At 53.2% G+C, this 22,832-nt stretch overlaps 6 protein-coding genes across 6 annotated transcripts; 2 read left to right on the forward strand and 4 right to left on the reverse strand.

The window, feature by feature from the left end:
• Positions 1-1,190: 1,190 nt before the first annotated feature.
• Positions 1,191-2,791, reverse strand: A1O1_03653 (uncharacterized protein; the record flags this gene model as incomplete). The annotated part of the gene is made up of 2 exons (XM_007724554.1): positions 1,191-2,691; positions 2,766-2,791. 2 exons carry the CDS (start codon positions 2,789-2,791, stop codon positions 1,191-1,193), a joined length of 1,527 nt encoding a protein of 508 aa, XP_007722744.1.
• A 6,144-nt stretch (positions 2,792-8,935) lies between these two features.
• On the reverse strand, positions 8,936-10,041 carry A1O1_03654 (eukaryotic translation initiation factor 3 subunit G; the record flags this gene model as incomplete). The annotated part of the gene is made up of 3 exons (XM_007724555.1): positions 8,936-9,157; positions 9,271-9,931; positions 10,025-10,041. 3 exons carry the CDS (start codon positions 10,039-10,041, stop codon positions 8,936-8,938), a joined length of 900 nt encoding a protein of 299 aa, XP_007722745.1.
• A 508-nt stretch (positions 10,042-10,549) lies between these two features.
• On the reverse strand, positions 10,550-12,087 carry A1O1_03655 (uncharacterized protein; the record flags this gene model as incomplete). The annotated part of the gene is made up of 7 exons (XM_007724556.1): positions 10,550-10,750; positions 10,820-11,191; positions 11,248-11,340; positions 11,502-11,569; positions 11,630-11,700; positions 11,757-11,884; positions 11,941-12,087. The coding sequence occupies 7 exons, from the start codon at positions 12,085-12,087 to the stop codon at positions 10,550-10,552; spliced, it is 1,080 nt and encodes a 359-aa protein (XP_007722746.1).
• Positions 12,088-13,171: 1,084 nt separating this feature from the next.
• Positions 13,172-14,591, forward strand: A1O1_03656 (dihydropteroate synthase; the record flags this gene model as incomplete). The annotated part of the gene is made up of 2 exons (XM_007724557.1): positions 13,172-13,524; positions 13,580-14,591. 2 exons carry the CDS (start codon positions 13,172-13,174, stop codon positions 14,589-14,591), a joined length of 1,365 nt encoding a protein of 454 aa, XP_007722747.1.
• Positions 14,592-15,071: 480 nt separating this feature from the next.
• Positions 15,072-16,660, forward strand: A1O1_03657 (uncharacterized protein; the record flags this gene model as incomplete). The annotated part of the gene is made up of 2 exons (XM_007724558.1): positions 15,072-15,527; positions 15,623-16,660. The coding sequence occupies 2 exons, from the start codon at positions 15,072-15,074 to the stop codon at positions 16,658-16,660; spliced, it is 1,494 nt and encodes a 497-aa protein (XP_007722748.1).
• Positions 16,661-17,220: 560 nt separating this feature from the next.
• Positions 17,221-18,927, reverse strand: A1O1_03658 (uncharacterized protein; the record flags this gene model as incomplete). Its single annotated transcript, XM_007724559.1, has 1 exon — positions 17,221-18,927. The coding sequence occupies one exon, from the start codon at positions 18,925-18,927 to the stop codon at positions 17,221-17,223; it is 1,707 nt and encodes a 568-aa protein (XP_007722749.1).
• Positions 18,928-22,832: the final 3,905 nt, after the last annotated feature.

Genomic DNA, 22,832 nt, shown 5'->3' on the forward strand with positions numbered 1-22,832 from the left:
TCGCCGCTTGTACCCGAGACACACACGCGAGCCCTCTCTTTTCAACGTGTGCAGAACGGTAGGTCGAGGCACCTATCAGAGGATCAGCAAGAGACGCGACTGCGGTCGGTTCGAGGTTATTGTTCGGGCAGCAACCTTCGAGGGCGCCTCAGGTACACTAGTAGTAGTAGTAGTAGGAGGAGGAGAATGCAGTGACCCAGACAGCACACGCCAATGTTCCCCAAGGCATGGCGGAAAGAAAGTACGTTCGTGCATGCCTCGGAAAGGAAATTGTCAGAAGGGGGCCTCGTAGGGAGGAGGATATGGTGAAGGCCCTGACCAAGGCACAACGAATGTGATGGGCCCCCGGTGGCTTGCTAGAACTACCTGAAAATATGAGAAGGGAAAGGCAAAGTCCATGTCCATGTCCATGTCCATATCCACGGTTCCCCATTGCACTGAATCCTCCTTCCATCTTCCGTGCCCTGGCAAGCCTCGTCTAAGGCGAGCAGGCTTCACGACGCGGCCTCTCTCCTCTCGATGATCCCCCATCCATGCCTCCCCTCTTCAATCCGTAGGAGTCATGACCGTGGCCTTTGTCCGAGGGCCTCCATACAAGTAATACCATGCAAAAGAACGAAGTGTCGGTTATGTCCCTGTCATATCATCGTGTCGTACCATCTTTGGCTTGTGTCCTTCTCCCTTTCAACCGAATGCACTCCCTGCGTGTGCTGTGCACATGCGTTGCCCTGTAACCTTCCATGATGTGCTCCGATCGGCTCCTGTTAGACCCTGTCCGATTGATGCCTGACAGCGACCGCTTTGCTCGTAACGCCCCCCTGGTGATATCCTGGTGACATTCTTCCCCTGTTGATGTCTTGCCACGTACGTAGTCCAGTAACGCCATCCTGCACATGCTTGTGAGTGGTTCTCAAATGAACGAAACCCGTCATTTTCCGTCTTCCTGTCCAAACCCCGGTCGTTGCGCCTTGCACCATCTCTGAAACGGAATGGGGGTATCTCTAGATCTTATGCTCCTTCTTGTCTCGATCAATGCAGTTACTTTCGCCTCGTATAGAATGCTTCCGGAAATGTTAACAAAGGAAATCACCGACACGAAACTGGAAGGTCAGCAACCATGAACAGAAAGCTAGTTTGTGTCAGCGGGGTTGGCCCCTTGCCGGATGCTGTTGCGTGTCCCGTCATCTGCGTCATGAGGCACACAGAAGTTTCGAGTATGGCATTGTGGAGAAGTCATTCAGTGACGAAACATTGTCCGTGAATGGGGCTGGCACATTGAAGCGGAAGTGTTCATCGGCATCATCATCATCCTCATGGGTCCTCTTCCGTGTCATGTTGTAGTGCTGTCGGTCGAAATCGAACACCAGGTCCTCGGTAGCTCCCGACATTGGACTCGATACAGACTGCTCCGACGAGAAAGTGCAGGACGACTTTTTCGAGAGTATATCGGAAACATTGATTTCCATCTCCATTGGCGTACCGGTCAAGGTGCTTGATGAAGCAATGCTTGCTGGCGATGATCCAGCTTTCAGCGCCTGCCGATAGGTGGACCCACCAAAATGGTTGCTATGCCGATGGGTGGTCATCCAGTCCATCGAAGGGTGGCCGTAGCTACCTGGAGGAAGTGAGCCCGCCGGCCCATCTCCCCCCTGGCCAGCTCCTCGATCGGGATCCATGCTTGTCTGACTGTCGCGTCGTCCATTGTCCTTGTAATGTCCAGGAGATCTCCCCCGGACCACCATTGGGTCGGATTCTTTGGTAGCGATCACAACCCAGTTCTCATCACCAGGGCTGCGAGCTATATTGGCGGACAGCTCGACCACCACCAAGAAGTACTGTTGTTGCGCTCGGCGTTTGCCATTATTGGCAGTGGCCTTCTGGAACTGAATCCTCTCGAAAGTATGTGTTGTTGGAATCGAATTTGTGCCAGGGTTTTCGAAAGCGCCATAACCTCCCATCATGGAGGGTGGCAAATGCTGCGAACCACCGTATAAAGAGCCCGCGCCCAGAAATACGCCGTTTGGGCCCATGGCCTGGTTCGGGGTTGGTGAAATCAAATGCCGTCCAGGCACAGACTCCGTTGCCTTGTCTCTCTTGGGGGTATGCTGAACCAAACCACGGCTTTCGCTTTCGCCACTTCCGGTCAGCGCCGTTTTGGCGGAAATGGAAACCGCAAATTGCTGGATCTGTTCTTCGTGACCATTCCTTTGGAGATAGAATGGCCCATCAGTCCCGTGGTTTTTGAATGCGAAGGAGCAGGAAACTGCAAAATAATTCCTTCGATAACATGTCCACTTGCGGTCCACCTGAAAGAAGCCCTTCTGTATGCTGGCCGAGATCTCGGGGATCAATTGCTGCGTGCGCACGGTGAGTACAGGGTAGAGGACAACCGTGTCGCCGAAAGGCGGACCGTCTTGTTTAGCAGGGCCTGAGCTCTCATGTATAGAAGCTGACATGTTTTGTCCGGAGTAGAGTCCGTCAGGGATGTAAGAGTGGCCGATACTGTTGCGATGGTAAGTGCCAGGTGGATACCTGGGCCCCGGGTGTTGGAATAAACCTGGACTTATTGAGGAATGTCCATTGGGTTGATAGGTGGGCGCCAGCCTGTCCACCATAGGTCTATTGCTCAGCAGCGCAGTCCCAATGCCGTTTGCCGCGTTGTAGTTCAAGGGAGGTGACAAAGGCGGAGGGCTGTACCACGCAACTCAGCACCAATCAAGATGATACAGAGTAGAAGGGCTTGGAAGATGGGAATGAAGGCTTACAACCGAGGACGGTCCATGACCGTCATTGAGGATCCAGTCCAGTTGGACGAGAGAACCGAAGGAGGTGCACTCGAATAATGGTCTGTTGAGCCTGCATGGCTAGGAAACGGCTTGGGGAGTGTGGTGAAGACGAGAGAGGAACTTGTTGAATTGCCGCTGGCACTGGCCGTGCCAGTGGTGGAGTCAGGCGGACTCAGCAGCAGATGTGAATTTGAGTGATACCTGCGAAAGCCACCTCAAGTATCAGTAAGACGAAGAAATCGACGGCGCTCGCAATCGGGTTATATGTGAAACCTTGCAAGTGCTACCATTAAGGGCGAAAGACGAGGAAAGCCAGCACATTTCCAAGGGAAAGCCGGTCTTTCCACGACCTTGTCTTTTGGCCGCCTCCAAGATTTCCGGAGTGGACAAAGTTGCCTGCCGATGCCCAATCTCCATTGCTCTCAGACCTCCTTTCAGCTGGTCTAGAGCAAATCATTGGACCACAGCATGATGCATGAACCAGCGGGGAAAGTATTGCATTCGGATACTCACGGTGTATCGTTCAGTAGCGAGCTAGCATTGAAGTCGAGACTGGAACTCGAGGACAGCGCCACTCCGGGCCCAGGAGCACCATTCGTCAGGGCACCCTGGGGCCTCCGGCTGGAAAACGCAAAGTCATTGGTAGAGTAGGAGGGATTTGAGAAGGGACGCTCCTGGCCGAGATATTTGGATTCGGAAGAGATTGGAAAGTCGAACGGCGAAGAGTGCTGAAGCAATGCTGGAAAGCAAGGTAATTAGCCAGAAGTGATGAAAGTGCGTTCGAGGGTAGGATTTGATAAAAGCACAGAGCCTGGCACAAAAGCCATGCATTTCGGCTGGGCTGAGAGAGGGGGCCATCGTAAAAAATTGCCAAACGGGCGCCAATTTGGCAAGCAACGTAGGACGAGCGGGGCATCCTGGTTAAGCCAACGTATGTGGCAATCACGGCACGAGGCGAATGCACTGCGACCGCGAGAGGTTGGCAGCCTGACGTGGACACAGCATACCAATGCCAGATTGCCGAAGTGCTGTGCGGTGCGGTATGTTGCTCTGATTTGAGCCATTTGGGATCAGAGCCAGAACAGGAACGAAGAAGCAAGGCGGGTAGATGTACATGCTCGACAAAGTACGTACTCGGGTCCATGCTGTCACCCACTGCTCGTAGTTGAGCAAATGACAAGGCTGAATCAGCACGGGGGTGGATGTGTTTTAGAGTTGGCTTAAGCCACACGGTTCAGAACGGATCTGAAGCTTGTCCTTGTCGACGGTCGGCGGTACTGCGGGCGCCGTGGCTCTACCCAGATGTAGGCTGGTCCGCTGGTCAACGAGCTCTTCAACGTGATTGATAGGCTTGGAGCGGTGTGGATTCGTGTTGCTGGGCCCTGGTCCTGCAAAGACTTGCGATTTGCAGGGGATACTTGCCAATAGCAAGGCCGCCGAGTATGGGCAGGGGAATCCGCGAATTCAGTTGGGATGTCACACCTGTTGAAGACAGTCAGTCAGCACCAAAGAGGCTGTGAGCTGGCACGGCTCGATATTCTTCGAGCACAAGGGCATTCAAGTTCCTGCGAAAAGAATCAACGCGGCAGTGTGGTAAACTTACCGAAGAGAAAAACACTGCTGCTTCCATATAGGGGGCTTCTCTCAATGGATTCGCGCTGTAATGCAGATAGTGTGAGTCTTTGGATATTCCAACAACACGGCGGAAAAGACACTCACCGTGATCTGTCAAATCACCAAGCGTATATATCCTGACTCCTTCCGCTTGATCTCTTGTCGGGCACAATGTGGGTACAGCTGGTTATCGGGGGATTCCTTCGCCGCCCGTTTGGTCAGGCCGCTAGACTGTGTCAGTGCTATATGCGCCACGAAACGGAGAGCGGATGGTCACCGTCGATGGCTCTCTGGAGCACCGCCCACATATCTCTGCACTCTTCAATACCGGTCGCAAAAATGGGCGCACTGACACCGTGCGGTATTATAGTCGTGGGTAAAGCGACTTGGGAGTGAGTGGAAGACTTAAGATTGCGTCGAAGTAGGACTTGCTTCTCGCAGGAAACAAAAGTGCCTTCAGACTGATGAGCAACGTTCTGAGCGTTCGGAGGGTTGAAGAAGTCTTCAGATGTGCGCGCGTCCAGCAGTTAACATCAGGGATTTTGGGGGGGTCCCGCACCATCCTTAGACCTTTTCCTGGCCCGGTTTCCCAGGTTAGCATCGCAAGTCCGAATGTCCTCCTTGACTGTAGAAGACACTAGCTCAGCCATCGGGGCGGTCTCAAAGATCTGACACTTGACTGCCAGTATTCGGTGAGGATTGTGGATTAACCAGACGTTGTTGGCAAGGGCCATTCAAAGGAAGCCTGCATATCCAAAAGCCAATGAATGTGCAAGACCTAGCCTCTGAGCCTTGAGACCGCCCGACTGTGACTGCAGGCGGCCTTCTTGATATGCCCCGGCTTGGGACTAAAAATTGCCACATCATGGACTTGGCCATCGTATCGTTGCCCAGCGCTCGAGAGTAAAGAAGATTTGGAAGACACGAATCATATCGGAGGGCCGGATGCAGGAACAAAGAATGCATTCAAGCACCGGCCTTACGAAAGCGCTGTTTCAGCTGAGGCCCACCACAATCCGAAATAACTGTCCAGAGCTCATACTTGAGGTTTCTCATTCGCACGTGGGTAGACGGAGAGGCCGACTGCCAGCAACGACGGTAGGAGGATGCCTCCGGCATACAGTCCAGCCTAGAGAGCCTTTGTTTGCAACATCAGATCAGCCCTGGGCGAGAGCCATGTGGCGTTGCCGAGCACACCCATAATGCTCGGGATGAAGCGAAGTTGAGCCGGGTTCAGCACCTCGTAGGCCTAGCCATCACTGAGACAACCATAAGGCACTGGATTCGACAATAGAAACCCAGCCACGCTGGGTGTCTGAGCCAGAGAAGACCGAAAGAGAGAGTCGAGCGCGAGAAGCCGTCTGCTGGCGGACTGGTCATCGGCCGACTTGCGAATCAACCAATGGCTACAGATCAAAGGCCAGGATCATGCTGGTCAGGGTTCTGGAGCTTCCTCTCCCTTCGATCCACGGAAACGCTTCAAGCGAGAAAGGCAAAGCGCCGACTGGTAAGGCATTTGACAAGGGTCCGGAGATTGGGGCTAGGAGACTGTGGCTTTGGCAAGAGATCTGTTCGGTCCAAGCAGAAGAGGAAGAGAGATGCCGCTTTGTTGTCTCATTGACCTTCTTCTTCTCAGGGCAATCATTCTCTCAGCCATCCAAGGCTCAAGCGGGCCGGAATATGTCAGAGCCACCAATCATATTTGAGCAGACCAACGGCGACATCTGCAGGCTGTTGCCGACAAGACGAAACGAGTCCCCGATTTGATCTGACCACAATAGGAAGAATGTAGCAGCAATCGACCAGCGATTGGGTCCTGGGACGATATGCCCAGACTAGGCAGCGGGCCGCATCCTTCTGTCACCTGCAAGTATGTCGTGCACACTTGCGGGAGAGGCGGCGAGAGCGTTTTGAATCGAGTAGGTAGCAGGGTCTGGGGACGGAGCCGCGTGGTCCAAGGCCAGCGAAAACAGGGTTATACTGGCGCCGATTACCAGGGATTGCTGCTGGATGGCGGTCACTTGATGAGAATGAGGAGGAGGAGGCGGTGGTGGTGGTGATTATGCTGGTGGTGTGATGTCGTTAGAGGTTGCAAATAGTGAGTGTTGTCGGAACCTCCAGGAGGAAGAGGTGTTGGAGAGGGAGTCTAACACAAGGTCACCGTCAATGTCAATGTCGACATCAACGTCAGTCCTCACGACACTCCCGACCTTGTACTTGCGGTTGCGCGAGAGCAATGTCACTCTCTTCGAAGACAGCATCTACTATGTGACCCTCAGGCGGTGAACACACAGGCTCGACTTGCCCCTCAAAACACCCACCACCCATTCATGCCAGCATGTCAATACTCTCCTCTGGACTACTAGTAGTACCAAGGTACACAACCACCTTTCGATCGAGGATCCTTACTACATGTCTACCTAAGTATCTTAGGTGCCTACTCATGTTCCCAACATCTGACTTTCCTCGAGAGCGCAGACGAACTTAGGCCTCTTACCGCGTCCCTTCTTCGACGGCCATTTCCTACCACTGAGGCTCTCCACTGCAGCTGCGTCCAACACCCTCCGCATCCCTTCCGGAGTTTAACTGCCTTATTGCTTCATTATCACCTGTCCACGGTCTCCTCGGCTGTTGATGTCCTCCTGACAGGACCCATGCTGTGGTCGAAGGCTGTCGCACGTCAAGCGTACGAATGCTATCCTCCAGGACGCCTCTGCCACCCTCCTAACCGCCTCCTAAAGCCTGATCCTCGGATCCAATTCCATACGCCCATTCCAGTCAGCCACCGCCAATTGCTAGACTTCTGCGGAAGCCCAAGACAGGTATCGTAGTGATGCGCAACAGGAAGGCTGCTGGGGCATTGCAGTCGGTGCAGAAAATATCCCGACCCTCAGATTCCAGGACAGGGGCTTTCTCACAACCCGCTCTGTGACCTGGCATTCATGGCGTGCAAGCGGTCTGGGGTTGAGAATGTTGTTGGCCTGACAAATCCTGCGACCTTGACATGTTGCACCGTGACCGCCCGTTATTCCACAACTTGGACCACCGGTTCATCTCTGATCTTGACACCGGTGCAACCAAGTTGCTAGTGGCTGTTACGCTTCCGCCAACGGCGTTGACAATGATCCGGAAGACAACCACGCTCCTGCGATCACTATTCTTCGTCCAGCGGATTTCCTACGACATATTCGATTTGGAATTGTTCTAGACGCAGGGATGAAGTCTTGCTTCTGGTTCTTGCATATTGACTTACATTGTGATCTCTGAGACACCTCGCCGAGCAAGGCCGGGTATCGCCATCATGCACCGCCAGAGCGATCGTTCCATTGCTTCTGCGCCGCAGAAACAGTTTCCGACGGCTTGTGTTTCCCCGACGCAGGTCCAAAGACACGACTGGGATCTTGCAAAATCTTTGGCCCCTGATGACGAGGACGGCCGCCTTGGTCATGACTCTCTGGGCGCCAGCAGTACTGGATTCCTTTTCCCATTCTGGCGATTTTGAATCCGCCTGCTATGTTTACCTATGGCAGACATGGTCGCCACAATCCCCTAGACGTCAGGCCTCGTCGCTCGCGGCTCCGCTGAGCGTCAGACCTGTCAGGCTCCTAGACTTGAACCGTTCACAAAGTCGACTTGCACTGGCAACCTGTGCCGGAATGCAAACCTGACACGTCGGTGCAGCCTTCCCATGCTGCAACTCTTATCTCACGTCCAGTCGTCCAGCGCGCTCCCGTATCATTCCCTTCTTCCAGAGCTCTTATTGGCGTTGTTTCGAGCTCCCAGGCCACTTCTTGCTTCCCTTCTTCGCAATCAACAGGGTCTACTTTGCAGACCTTGATCGCTCAATCACTGAGTGCGTGGATAGGCCTGACCGGTCTGCTCATGACCGCCATTGTTGGTTGTGCGGGCGGATCCTCCGGCCATTATACTGCCACCTCGCCTTCGTCACTTGGAGGGGCCTCAGACCCAAGATTTTGTTCGAAGCAGCAGACGATCCATCCTACCAAAGCATGACTAGGAGCATCACATCATTGTGGACGATTGGGCTTTTTCCGTCACGCTCAAGAACCCGTCCCATGACAGCGCTATGGCTGCACCATGAGCAGCAGTATTGAGACTATGTTTCAGACGGAGACCAAAGCAATCGGGTCCGCTACGGGACCCTGTTCGGTTCTTCGCGACACGGATACGCTCGTCTAAGCTCTCTGACGTGGCAGCGAGCGGGTTCCGACTAAACAGCAAAAATAGGTAAGAGAACATGGCCTTGCATTCGTATTGAAGCACGCGAGATTTTTCCACATAATGTACCATTTGTCTCGGGGGTTAGAGACCGACTGAGACCTCTACTAAACGCCATAAAATGCATTGTGTCCTCATCGACACTGTGTCCGGCGTTTTAAAGGTCATACAGAGGGCATAGGAAATTCATCAGGCCAGCCCACTCCTGCATTTGTTCTTCGTGCCAATTGGCCCGTCGCTGTAGCAGCAACAGACATGATTGAGAAGCCTTCTCACTCCGCTCCATAGTGGTCGCTTCAAGTCCGCTTTGCGAACTCGACCCTTAGAATCAAATGCCTATAACCGAAGCCGTCCATCTTCTCGCATGCTCTGGCAGCATCAGCCCTGTCGACGAACGAAATGAAAGCGAAACCCTTGGCCCGCCCAGTGTCTCTATCTTTGGCAAGGAAGACACGAGTGACGCGGCCAAAGCGCTCAAAGAGGTCACGGAGCTCGTTCTCTTCAGCCATTTCCGACACCTGTGCGGAAGAAAAGAAACAGTCAGCCAACGATGATCACAACAGACGTAAAAGCGAACTTTGCGAGCCTCGACCTGCAAGGCAGAGGCATTCTTTGGGAAAGTAAGACTCACATTCGTGACGCGCAGTGTAGCCAGATCGTCTCTCTCGTATTTGCCACCCATTCTCTCGCCAGCGCCAGCGCCGGTGGCGCCCTTTCTGAGATGCGGCGGGACATAGCTAGAGCCACCGATCCCGAGGCCACCAGGGGCCTTGGACTCGTCGTCGTCGGCCAGGGGGTCCGCGACAGGACCTGCGCCCTCGTCCGCCGGGGCCATGGTGTCCTTGAAGGGACACCTGGCTGTGAAATGTTCGCCCGAGCAGATCCGGCACTTGACCTTCTTGTCGCGCAGCTGTTCCTTGAGACTCTTCTCCTCGGCCTTGCCGCCGCCGGTCTTTGCTTCTTCGGCTTGCACGTTTTTCCAGTCCCTGCTGGGTCGGAAGATGATGTTTTCGCCCACCGACGTCGTGTCCGACTGCGGTCCTTTGGGCTTGCCCTTCTCGAGACCGAATTTCGTCCACTCCCTGCGCTCCGCCACCACCGGGTTCACTCGTTCCTTGTGCACAGTGGTCCGGGTCTTGCGGGTCACCTTGACCTTGCGGCCCTGGTCGTCGAGGCGGTATAATATCGTCGTTTTCGTCCCGTCCTTGTTCACCGTCGTCACTGGCGGTGGCAGCGCCGTGGGATCGTTGATTTGCTCGGAATCCGAGACATCGTCGGCCCAGTCGGGGCGGCTGTGAATTGAGACAGTCCCCAGTCAGCGAAATGGCTTCCTCGTTTTGAGCGCTCACAGATCAGAGACTGTGCGTGCGGAAAAGGTAACATACCTTGCTGTTTTGGACATAATGTGCTGTTTTTCTGCAATCTCTTCTGGTGACGGTTTCTTCAGTCTCGCAGACGAGCCTCACAAACTATGGTAGATGGACGGTGTTGATAGAATGAAGGGAATCAGACGGCAAAGTCGTGCCATGGTCCGCAGCAATTCGCACATTTCGAGTTCGCCATGGCCGTCCCAAAATGGTTTAGCCTCACTCGCTGCCAAGAAGGCTCCAGCACTTCTTACTAAGCACCCCTGGCAGGCAGCAAGGCTGCCCCCTTAATATCCTACCGTATAGTCCATGAAGCAACTTGACTACTACTGCTCAAACACGCCTAGATACTGAGAACTGCACATCCTACTCCATCCACACCCAGGAACGAGTGAATTATACCACAGCATCGCCTGCTACGGACCTCGAATCAGTGACGAGGAGCAAAATGAGCGAATAGAACTAATCAGTGGCATGTCATGCAATTCGGATCAAAGGTCAGCTAAGCTCGCTTGCTGCGGCTAGGTTCATCCTATATGACGCCTATAGCTTGCTCTGCGAGATCACCATGGCATTCCCCTTTTGCAGGCACTCGACGGCCTGGTTGACGAATTCGTCGACAATCTCCCGAGCGGATTTCCTTTCGTTGACAACAGCAGCAGCTTTGCCCATGAGGAACGGGCGAGCGTTCTCCATGTCTTCGTCAGTCAGATCATCGCCTTTCTCTTCGAAGTCGTGCTCCACCTGCAGATATAACGTGGTTAGCTCGCGAACATTGAGACGCTCCCATAAGAGTTAAGGGACACTACGTACTGGGATGACACCCTTGTCTGTCAGCGCCTTAATCTCCGATTGTCGGTTTTCTTCCCAGTTACGGATGTATTCGTTGTTACGAACACGGAGTGGGCGCCCTGTGAAAATAATGGTGCGGACATTGTCGTCGAAACCTGCAGTCTGCACCGCCTCTTGGTGTGCCTTAGGTGCACCGGCTTCCTCGGAAAGGACAAACCGAGTGCCAACCCAGACTGCGGAGGCACCCAGCATGAGCGCGGCGGCGAGAGATTGTCCGTTGAACATTCCCCCGGCCGCGATGAGCTGGACAGGCTTGCCGGTAAGTTTCGAGGGTGGAGCATCCGCCAAAACTTTGGCCACGGCAGGAATAAGAATACTCGTTGGAATGTCACCCTGTTGAGATGTAAGCTAGGTGGAAGAGCGGACTGGTCGGGAGGTTGAACACGTACGGTATGGCCACCACCTTCGCCACCTTGGGCACATATCATATCGACATCGAGGTCGAGGCACTTCCGCACATGTTTGACATGGCCGATCATGTTCTAGATTTGATCCGGGTCAGCTCAATCACCCATGGCAAATTCCAGACACAAGCAACGAAGCCGGAATCACTCGTGCAATGAAGGCCTCGGGCCTCCGTTTGCCCCAGACGATGTTCAATATCACCGGAATAGTGGAACGCTAAAGGTATTGAGTGTCTTACCATATAGAGTATGCCATGTTTGTGCAGTTTATCAACCACAGCCCGCGGGGGTACACCGACAGCAGACACTGTAGTAAGGCAATTAGTTAGTATCTCGGTAATGAATTGGGTTTCGCAAGGAGGCTCACCGAAGAGTCTCGCGCCGGAGTCGATAATGATGTCGACCAACTCGTTGAGTTTGCCCTTGGTGTAATCATAGCTGGAGTAGCGTGTTAGGGAGGGACGTCGACATGCGGATTGGGTTCAGAATCTCACTTGGTCTTCCTCGCGCTGCCTCCGACCTGCGGAAGGAGGAGATCCACCCCGAAAGGGGCGCTCTTGTCATTCAGATAACTCTTGAGTTCGGCGATCTGTTCTCTGAGCATGTCTGGAGTATAGCCGACCTTTTCACAGATCAGAATATGATCGGAATATATGTATATCTTTTCAAGATCCTTACACCTCCAATAACACCCAACCCTCCGGCATTGGTGACAGCGGCAGCCAATCTGGGACCGGCCGCCACATTCATACCAGCAAGAAGCACCGGGTGCTTGATATGGAGAAGGTCGGTAGCGGTCGTCTTGAGTTTCTGAGGAGACGACATCTTGTTTAGGTATTTGGGTGTAGGTGGATTGGAAAGCCGACAAGTTCGAGCGGTATCAGGCGGCTGTCAGTAAGCAATGTAGAAGCATCAAAGAACTTGAATGCGGTGGGAAGGGAAGGTCTTATGGAACTGCGAAAGATGGTCAGAAAGAATCAGCAGAGTCCGAGGAGTCCGGGGACGCGAGTTGTCAGACTTTGGACTGAAAGACGGGGATGGCAGGTGAGGAGAGTCTGGCCTCCTGTTGTTTTGGCAAAGTACCGAGGCATCTCAGACTGGCGGACCCCATGTCGAGACAAATCTGGGGAATGCCACATGAACGCGGGCCGCGGATACCAGACGGCAGACATGCTAAATTTGTCCATCATGGGTGAGAATTCTTCCCCACTGCCTGCATAGCCTGATGTACATGTCTCAGTCATTGTTGAAATACAGCAGTCTGCGCTCCCGCAACCATCACGGTTGTAGAGAGTATCGCTTGTTAATAGAGTATATCTGCTCTAAAGATCTTCTCGGCTAAAATTCTGAGTTGGTTAATGTGGAACAAACAGGACGAAAGCAGTTAGACTAGACTTTGTTCGCTAATGAACGATGCAAGCGATTTCTTTTCGCTTGCACTGGAGCACTCTTTATTGCATTGCGGTCTTGGTTTTTCGTGTAACGAATCCTTAGTGTCGGGGCTTCATATTTCATTCTATACTTTCTGCTGTTGATGTACTAGCCAGGAGTCAAAGAAAACGCTGGAGGCTGGAGCTTGAGGCGCGTTCAAGACAGCTTGATGACTTTTCCCCGGCTGGTTCGAAGCATTCGCACTCAGCCAACAGCGGCTTCGAGTCCTCGTCTAATCGTCAATCACAGAGTCTGGATCCAGCATCTTCCGCGCCAATGGGTAGGGGTCCGATTCATCCATAGCCCCCGATCTGGGCTCTTCTTGTACACAGGTCGGAAGGGGGCTGGAGCCCGACCAAGGGACCTAAGGAACATGGCCTCTTCAGCAAGATCTTTTCATCAATCATCCCTGGAATTGGAGATTTCTGGTCAGGCTCCAAATGGGGTTAATAAAGTGGCCGTGGCGTTCGGTAGCAACATGGGGGACAGAGTGGGCACCATTGAAGCCGCGTTGACCAGAATGCAACAGGAAGGGCTCAAGCTCCTCAAGTTAAGCCATCTATATGAGACGAAGCCGATGTATTACGACGACCAAGATGCCTTTTTGAACGGCGCTTGCCAGATCGAGACGACTTTGGAACCACTCCCGCTCCTGGACCTGTTGCAAGCCATTGAAAATGACCTTGGCCGAAAGCGTGTAGTTGACAAAGGGCCGAGGACCATCGACCTGGATATTATACTCTTCAATCAGGAGCACATCAAACACCCTCGGCTCGAGGTACCTCACAGACTGATGCTGGAGCGAGAATTTGTGCTGAGACCTCTTGCCGAGTAAGCCGCCGCCGCCCCTTGCAGCCTGTCCTGTGTGCTGACTGACTTTGTCCAGTATACTCCCTGATGCTCACCTACCCTCCAGCTTCTCTCCTGCAGCTTCTAGTCGCCCAATTCGACACTTTCTACAGGCCATTTCCGAACAGGACACCAGCATGTCCCCCGTGTTCGTCTTGCATCCTCAGTCACCGCTGATCCGCACGCGAGACGCAACACGCAAGACTCACGTGATGGCCATCATGAACCTCACCCCAGACTCCTTCTCGGATGGAGGGCTCCATGCCGCCAAGGATATCGAGACGCTTAAATCCACTGTGCGGAGCTTTGTTGCTTCAGGCGCCACCATTCTTGACATCGGCGGACAGAGCACACGCCCGAGAGCGGAATTCCTTGGTCCAGAAGAGGAGCTTAAGCGGATTTTGCCCATTGTCCGCGCCATCCGCGAAGTGAAAGAGGCCGACGGGATCGCAATCAGCATTGACACCTTCCACTCCGACGTTGCTCGGGAGACCATTCTTGCCGGAGCTGATATCATTAACGACGTTTCTGCCGGGCTTCTAGACGAGCGAATGCTGCCCACTGTTGCTAGTCTGGGGAAGTCAATTGTCCTCATGCACATGAGGGGCGATTTTCATACAATGACAAAGCTGACCGACTACCCCGAGGGTGTCATCAAAGGTGTGGCCCACGAGCTCAGTGGACGCGTTGAAGTCGCCCTGGCCGCCGGAATTCCTCCATGGCGCATCATCCTGGATCCAGGGCTGGGTTTTGCCAAAGATCAAGAGCAGAATCTCGAGGTTCTACGGAGCGTGGCAGAGCTTCGAGATTATCCGGACGTACCAGTTCCCTTGAAGGACTTCCCATGGCTGATGGGACCAAGCCGGAAGGGGTTTGTTGGCAAGATTACCGGTGTCAAAGAACCGTCTGACCGAAGCTACGGCACTGCTGCAGCAGTGACAGCCAGCATTGAAGGTGGAGCTGAGATTATACGGATTCATGATGTGGAAGAAATGGTGCAGGTCACAAAGATGGCCGATGCCATCTATCGTCGGCCTCGATTGTGTTGAAAATCGCCTCCGACCTCTGTACAGTACGTGTTCCGTGGGAAATGGTAGATGTTGTGCATCCATTTGCCAATGGTCCTGGCTGGGTTGGCAGTTTCCAAGGGCCATTTCAACGTTGGCGTTGTGAAATGTGATATTATACCATGTTTGTTCGACGAGGCTGCGCAAGGCTGCGCAAGGCTGCGCAAGGCTGTGCGAGGCTGTGACCCGATGAGGTCATGATGCAATATTTATATATTTTCTCAATGCAGATTCGACGCAACAACACCTTTCAACATCATACTGATATTGATATTGATATTGGCAAACCACCTTTTCAAGTACTTCTACTACGAATTAAGGGGGATTATTATCATTAGTCTCATCAGTATCTCTGTCTGCTCCTGTTTCATTGAATTGTTGACTCGTTCGTTCCCAATCGGACACCAATCCATTCGCTTCCCTCCATGGACTACTAGTACAAGGTATAGCCCAGCAAACATCATGTCCTACCACAAGCCTCCCACAGGCCTACGATGGCGGGCCAACACATTATTCATCCTGACCACCGTCGCGGTCGGTATGTTCACCGACCTATTCCTCTACGGCCTCGTCGTGCCCGTACTGCCATTCATGCTCAAAGAGCGCATGGATCTGCCCGAGGACAAAGTGCAATCGTACGTGTCTGGTCTTCTCGCCGCCTACGCCGGTGCTAGTGTCATCTTCTCCATCCCGATTGGCATCATTGCCGACAAGACCAATGCGCGGCGGACGCCGTTCCTCTGTGGCCTGACTGCACTGCTGGCGGCGACTTTGATGCTAGCCTTTGGGCGGAATCTGGCTATGCTCATCGTGGCACGGGTGCTCCAGGGGACCAGCGCCGCCGTGGTTTGGACCGTGGGATTGGCTATGGTGCTTGACACTGTCGGGCCAAGCCATCTTGGGAAAGTCATCGGATCGGTAAGTACAAGGTACAACCAACCCACGATGTCCCTTTTCCTTTCCATTTCCATTTTCTACAGCCACACCCCGACGAGGCTGACAAAGATCCAAAGATCTTCTCCTTTATCTCGGTTGGTGAACTGGCAGCACCCGTGCTGGGTGGAGTGCTCTATCGCAAAACAGGCTACGCGGGAGTCTTCGGCTTGGGCGCAGCATTGCTCGCCGTCGACTTCATTCTCCGAGTCCTGGTGATCGAGAAGAAGGTGGCACTCAAGTATGACAAGGACAAGTCGTTGGCCTTGGCTCAAGAGGCCAGCAACCCACGTGAACATGGAGGCCGAGGACAACACGAGACCATTCGAGTTGACTCGCGATCCGACGGACACGAAAACGGAAACGGAAACGGAAACGGCGGCGAACAAGAACGTCTGTTGCCCAAGAACGAGGACGACTACCATCGCATTCCCGAGGGCCGAAACAGACTATTCCGAACGCTGCCTATCCTTTATTGCCTGTGCAATCCACGCCTCCTCGTGGCCTTGCTGCTGGCCTTTGTGCAAGCATTCCTGCTGGCGACTTTCGACGCGACCATCCCGACCGAGGCGCAGAGTCTGTTCGACTTTGATTCGCTGCAAGCCGGGCTCCTCTTCATCGCTCTTGACATTCCATACCTCCTCCTCGGACCACTGGCCGGGTGGGCGGTCGACAAATACGGCACGAAACCCGCCGCTGTTCTCGGCTTCGGCTATCTGGTACCTGCGCTCATTCTGCTCCGCCTCCCCACGCAGCACGTCGCATCCAGCCAGACCGGGAACATTGTCCTGTACTGTGCCTTGCTGGCACTGAACGGCGTCGGTCTCGCGGTCATTGGATCTCCCAGCATCGTCGAGGCCAGTGATGTGGTGCAGAAATACGACAAGGCCAACCCCGGCCTCTTCGGCGAGGATGGCCCGTACGCTCAACTCTACGGATTCAATTCTCTGGTCTTCAGCGCCGGTTTGACTGTAGGTCCCGTCATCACTGGGGCTTTGAGGGACTCCGTCGGTTATGCCAATATGAACATTGTCGTTGCCGCCATCTCCGCCCTCACAGCACTGTTGTCTTTCCTGTTTGTGGGAGGACCACCCAGATGGACTAGGATGACCGGATAGGGTCTGGTCAGTGTGGACGCCAAAGAGCCAAAGCTGAACATGGTCTGTCTTGACTAGCCCGACTGTCCGCATAGAGAAGCATGTTCCCCCCGCTGTGATAGACCCAGTCGCCTTAGATGAATCTTATTCTTCGATAAAATCTGCGGCTAACTTCATTCCTCATAATAGCGTCCCAAATAGCCCTGAGAACTTGTCCCCGCTAGATGGCTTCTCGTCCTCAAGTCTTCTTTTTGAGCTGCGTCTACAAAAAGAATAAGGAGCCAGAAAGCCGAAGAGACCAGTCCAAATAAAACCGCCAATCAACACAGGTATTGGTCGCACAGCACCGCTTCGTGACTGACCCTCCGAAACATGGGCAGTGGCAGCACCACCAACCACATTTGAGGCTCAACTTAGTGGCAGGAAGTATGCCGAGGCATGACTCCGAGGTCTCTGTCAGTAAGAGACCTGGGCAAAATCCAACAACATATTCAGACAGCCTGGCAAAAATTCGATGGTGAACCCTGTCTGGAAAGGAAAACAACCACTCCAGCAATGTTGCTGGAAAGCTAGTGCTGACACTAGGTAAGATTGTTGCGAGAATGAGAAAATCCAGAAAGGCGATCGGGGCCCCATTCCTCCTCGGCTCCATATGGCCACCACCAGGGCGTTTCGGGAGGTGGCTTATCCTTCTCGCCAGTTTCCACATACCATGGCCGGTCGCGCTCCCAGTCGAGGCGAGACCTCATATAATCCATCAATTCTTCGGCATGATCCTCTCGCCCTGTTGCACAGAACAGTTCGTAAAGGCTTTGTGCGGTGGACCACGTTGCCCCGGCATCCATACCGCATATCTCTGTCCGATCTTGAAGGACTTTCCAGAACTGCATTTCTGTCGTCTGGTATTCACCTGTCTCGAGATTCAATTCTCCCAACCTATGCAGCATCACGAGACGAAATTGTTTGAGATCCTGGCGTTGATCGTCGAGTCGCGTCATGGCAATTTCGAGACAATTTCTGGCCCAGACATGATTGCGTATTTCCGCGTGAGCACGAGATGTTATAACGAGACAGTTGATGGTCACCAGACTAGACGGGCCCATAACACGCTCACAGATTGGTAGACAGCGTCTCAGCAGAGGGATAGCTATATGGTAGTCGCGGTTGTGCATGGCGTGCCATGCGCAGAAGTTGGCATTGACCAGGAAATTGGGATGATCTTCACCCCATATCTGTCGCACCTCCACCATTGATCGTGTCAGATGTGCCCCATATTCCCTCATGCGATCGAGGTTGTTTTCAGAGAAGGCCAGTGCATAACGAAACGGTGCGTCGTACGTGAAGCTTCCTCGTAGGCCAGGGCAAGAATCGATGACAGTACAGCTGTCAGACAAGAACTCGGTCAGCTCTGATGTCCGTTGATTTGAGCCAAAGATCATCACAATCTCAGCCAGGGCTGGGAAGATATATTGATTGTCTTGCTTGAGAATGGACTCCAAGACCTGCATTGCCCGACGTCTGTGGCGCTCAAACGCGGCTTTACTGACAGGACCTTCAAAACATCGTTTATAATAAGGCTCGATCCATCTGTTTGCATTCAGTTTATGCTGCCTATGGCTGGAACGCTGCCGAGGACCGAGCCCGCATGAAGCCAGCCTCGCCTGGTGATCTGCAGAGTCGACCGGGAGACAAGTGGCCAGATCAGTAGCAGCAGTGTCCGAGTTCGAGTGTGCTTGAGAGCAAGTGTAGTTCGAGGCGGTAGTCCCCGTCACGTCCAGGTTGGTGGTCTGCGGAGAAGACTCTTGACTGACCGAAATCGGCTGCCGGAAGCGCCGAGCGATATCTGGGCCGGATGTTCTCCTCCACCTGATATCCGCCTCAGACAAGATATTTTCGGCCTCTTCCAGAGTTCTGGGATCGGATAGGGTTCCATCTCCATCACGCTTCTTCCTAATGCGGTCACATTCTTTTCTGATCTTCCGGGTGGTGTAGTCTTCCCTTCCGTCGCGCTTGGGCACATTAAAAATGACATCGTAACCTTCGGCAGCGAAAGAGTCGGCCACATACAGCATGGCCAGATATTGTTCTGCCCGCGTCTTCTTGCGCTCAAACTCCCATTCACTCAGCTTGTTCTTGATCTGGCGCGTGTTCACGTGGAAGTGATGTTGTTCGAGATATTCTTGAACTTGGGCACATGTGCAATTCTTGCGTAAGTACATTTCACGGATGACCGCCTTCTTCTCTTCCCACGCCTCTTTTGAGGGGTGGTGGGCCCGAGGGCCAGCCATTAGACACGCCCGAAAGAAACCCAGTCGTTGCTATAAGGCAAATCTTGTTGAGCGGATTTCTGTACCACGATCTCTGGCATAACGAAACAATTAGTAGACGATAAGGCACGTGCCCAGACTGTAAAGCGCGGTCGGCTTCCAAGAGCGTGCAGAAAACAGCGATGTATAGCGTTCAAAGCCCCTTTTGTGAGATCGCATGATTTGTTCCATATCAACGAGACAGACCTCTTATCCAAGCCGGACTCAAGATGGGCTGAAGCCGAGCATGATTTGATCACGTCGGTATTGTCCGAGCAAACGTGGAACGAGAAAGGGTTGTAGGGCGGAGGAGAGACAGGGACAGGAATGGTGCAAAAAAAACCCCCCCTCGTTGTTGTATCTCGGATATTGATGGTAGAGTGACCTGTCAGACGGTGGATACCGGAGGAAGCACGGGTTGTTGATAGCATACAACGAAGCAGGAGAAGTCTACGAGCTGGGGTGGAGGTCAAACCAGCATCGTGCTTCTTTCTCATGACTGCATGACATCCGGCATTTGGGGCTTGGATCAAGACAGGAAGGCTGAAAGAATGGAGAAAAGGACGGCGAAGATAGCGACACGTTTGTGTAACAACAAATGTGACGGTGACAGAGCAGCGTAGAGCTGTAGTGGGCATGAGCTGTGGGCTGACGCCCAGGGATATAATGTGATATGTCTGGTTTGTGACGGGGGCAAGGGATTGTGACAACGGGGAATACCTCCTCGACCTGTACCTAGGCGAAAGGAGATAGGATCAGTCGAGCAGTCAACAGGGGGCGGGTACAGGAGTTGAGTCGTCAATCGTCAGTCGTCAGTCGTCAGTCCTCTGGTCTGGTCTGGTCTGATCGTGTTGAGGCCCGCGGCGTAGCGAAGGAGACGCAGTAGTAGTAGAAGGGATCATGAAGCTGGAAGGAAAGTTAAAAGGTGACTGGCGGTGATGTGATGCCTGCAGTAGTAGTAAACTGCGCCCGTTGCTGCCCCGCTCTCAAACTGCGCTGCGCCGTCACCGCAATACTGGTGCTCATAATCCAGCAACTACACACCCTGTTCCATCATTGTTATCATCATCATTCGCTCGTATCCTTCTATCTCAATATCAATATCGACCAGGACTCTCTCATGCGTGTTCAGTCAAGATGCCTCTTCTCGACTTCCTAGGCAATTGTGAATCTGAACTGCGGACCCTTCAGGCCCTCTCGACCCTGTGCCGCCCCGGACTCCCAGCCATCCTGTTGAAGCTCACGGTTGTGCACCATTTTTCCTCCGAATACCATGTCTCTGTATCCAGCCCCAGTCTTGTCTCGTGGCGCTCTGTGCTTGGTGGACGCTCTGCAAGACTAGACGCACCCTCGGAAGCTCGAAAGGGCCGGACCTAGGACCAAGACAGGGGTTGGACATCTCAACCATGGACACGGTCACACCCTGTTCTACTCATGGACACAAGCCCCTAGCCACTTGCCCTGCATGCCCACCTGAAAAACACCAAATGGCCATCACCAACGATAATCTGACAATCTGTCAGGGCAAAGAACAGCACCCTGGTCGTTCTGTGCCCTTAGTGAGCGAATCATTTCTCCCGTAGGCATGCCCCCGGACTTTGCCCGCGTAGACTGGCCATCCACCCAGGATATCCTTCTGTCTGGTGCCTTGATGCCTTGGACATGGAGAATGGAACAGGGTGATCGATTTCGCAGCCTGAAGCAGACCAAGGCCTTTACTGTGCCAATGACTGACCGCCTTCTGACCTCCACGTCGCATTTTGAGCATGGGGAAGATGGCGTCTCAAAATCCTTATGACGTCGTCAGATGAGAATACTACCTACCTTACCTAGTATAGGTAAAGTCTCAGAAGTGCCATTGACAAGGCTTCTGGCGTACGCGATATCCACCTACTGACAGGCTTCACAACGAGACAACTATTGTTTAGTATCAGGTCCTCGATGTCGTAGATTCAGAGCATGGAGGGACTCTTTCGCTGAGGATGATTCTATCATATCGTTCCAGGCAACCCTGCGACTGAGACTTGGAGAGACCAGACACTAAGACATGTTGCCTTGACGAGTTAACATCCAAGGTAAGCTCGGGATGGACTGCACATCTTGTTTCACCCGTGTATAGTGGAATGCAATGTCCCTCTTTCTCCAAGCCCAGAAGTGATGCACGAATGTTATGGCGCTGACTTTCCGATTGATCTGCCGATCCATGCCGATAGGCGAAGAGATGTCGAAAGCAGTATCCGAGCGGGCAATCATCTCCAGAGCGCGAAAAGGATCGGCACGCAGAGGCAGCTTATCGACATTGCCGGGCGAACCTCATGATACTCCTGGTAATGGTGGCGGTTCTTGAGGCTTTGGTGGCCGAGGGGGTGGAGGCTTGCCGTTACCTTTGCATTTGCCCTTCCAAGATTGCCCATGATAGAGGGAAGATGGTGCAGATGAAGGTCGTCGTTGGTGACGCTGTCCATATGCCACTATCAATTCACAATCTGCTTCGCATTAGAAACCATTGCATATAGCAAAAGGGGCCAAAGCTCAGCGCATACCGGCAACCGAAGAAAGCGAGCTGTAGCTGCCAGTAGCAGGCGAGACCATGGATGTAGTCGAGCTTCCGGTCACTAAAAAAGATGGTCAGAGAGTCTATGTGGTACAACTAAAGCAGCAAAGACCAAAAGGTCCTGTGCATGGATCTGGTTGCACAAACCTGTGGCCATGATTAGCCGAAAACTGTATTTCACGGTGGAAACACTTTTGAGTTGGGTCACGCTCGAAGTCTCCTTCGTCGTCGCAGCTTGGAATCTCTATATGTGACTTGTTCGAGCGCAGAGACACAGTTCAATGTCCTCAACAGATAGAGACCGGAGTTGGAACCGCAGCTTTGGAAATGGGGATGGGAGGCTTTAAGAGCACATTCTGGCCGTCCAAGTCAGCTCCCACAATCCTCGCCGAACAAGCCATAGCCAGTCCAGCTGCTAGCTTTTCATGATTGAGCGTGAAGACACGGTAGTAAGCATCACACTCCGTTTCGTGGCTTGCTTGAAGGCGCCTCGACAGCAAATCCTTAGTTGACAAGGTGAAGTTTTGGCGAGTCTTGGAGGATTGAGAACCCTGACTATTGTACCAGTGGTTTTGCATGTCCTTAAGGGCCTCTGGATTGGCCGGGGCAAGCGGAAGGGAGTCGGGCTTTCTGTGATGATGCACCGATTCGCATCTTCTTCAATAACTCAGCGCAGATATGGGTACCAGGGGACACCACACTCCTAATCATTGGCTGATTGCAGTGCATTGACACCATGTGGACCACGCATGGTTCGAGGCATTTTGATCACAGTAATGACATGTTATCCAGCGACAGATCTTCATGCAGATGAGGGACGTCCAGCTGTCACAGTCGACAACCAGATGCGGCTCTGCGGTGGCCTAATCACCCAGGTGTGTGTGTTTTGGTGTTGTTGACACGAACAACGGTGATGCGATGGGGAAGCTCGACAGTCATCTCTGGGCCATGTCAACGACTTTGGATATCCTGTTGGTAGTCGTTGCCCCTTGATCTCCAGCATGACAGGAAGCTTGCCTGGTCCCGTCTGCAGCCCAACACCACAGATTCTGGGAAAGTGTGTGCATGGTCTGGCAGCCAAGTGCAAAGCAACCGAGCTTTCCGAGAACAACATGAAGACCGCCCTTCTGCATTTTTGCCAGAGTACATTTGGTTTAAAGCAGAGTTTGGAACCCGGCTGGTTGATGTTGTCCCAAATTCTTGAGTATCCGATGAACAAACCTTGTGGCCAGACCATGCAACTTGCTCAGACGGGACCATTCAGCACTGGCATACCCGGATATACCTCAGGACAACCCGGCTGCCGTCGTGGTCATGGCATCTCAACGCATTG

This window comes from Capronia coronata (assembly GCF_000585585.1).
Source record: "Capronia coronata CBS 617.96 chromosome Unknown acBCG-supercont1.3, whole genome shotgun sequence".
Taxonomy (NCBI): Eukaryota; Fungi; Ascomycota; class Eurotiomycetes; order Chaetothyriales; family Herpotrichiellaceae; genus Capronia; species Capronia coronata.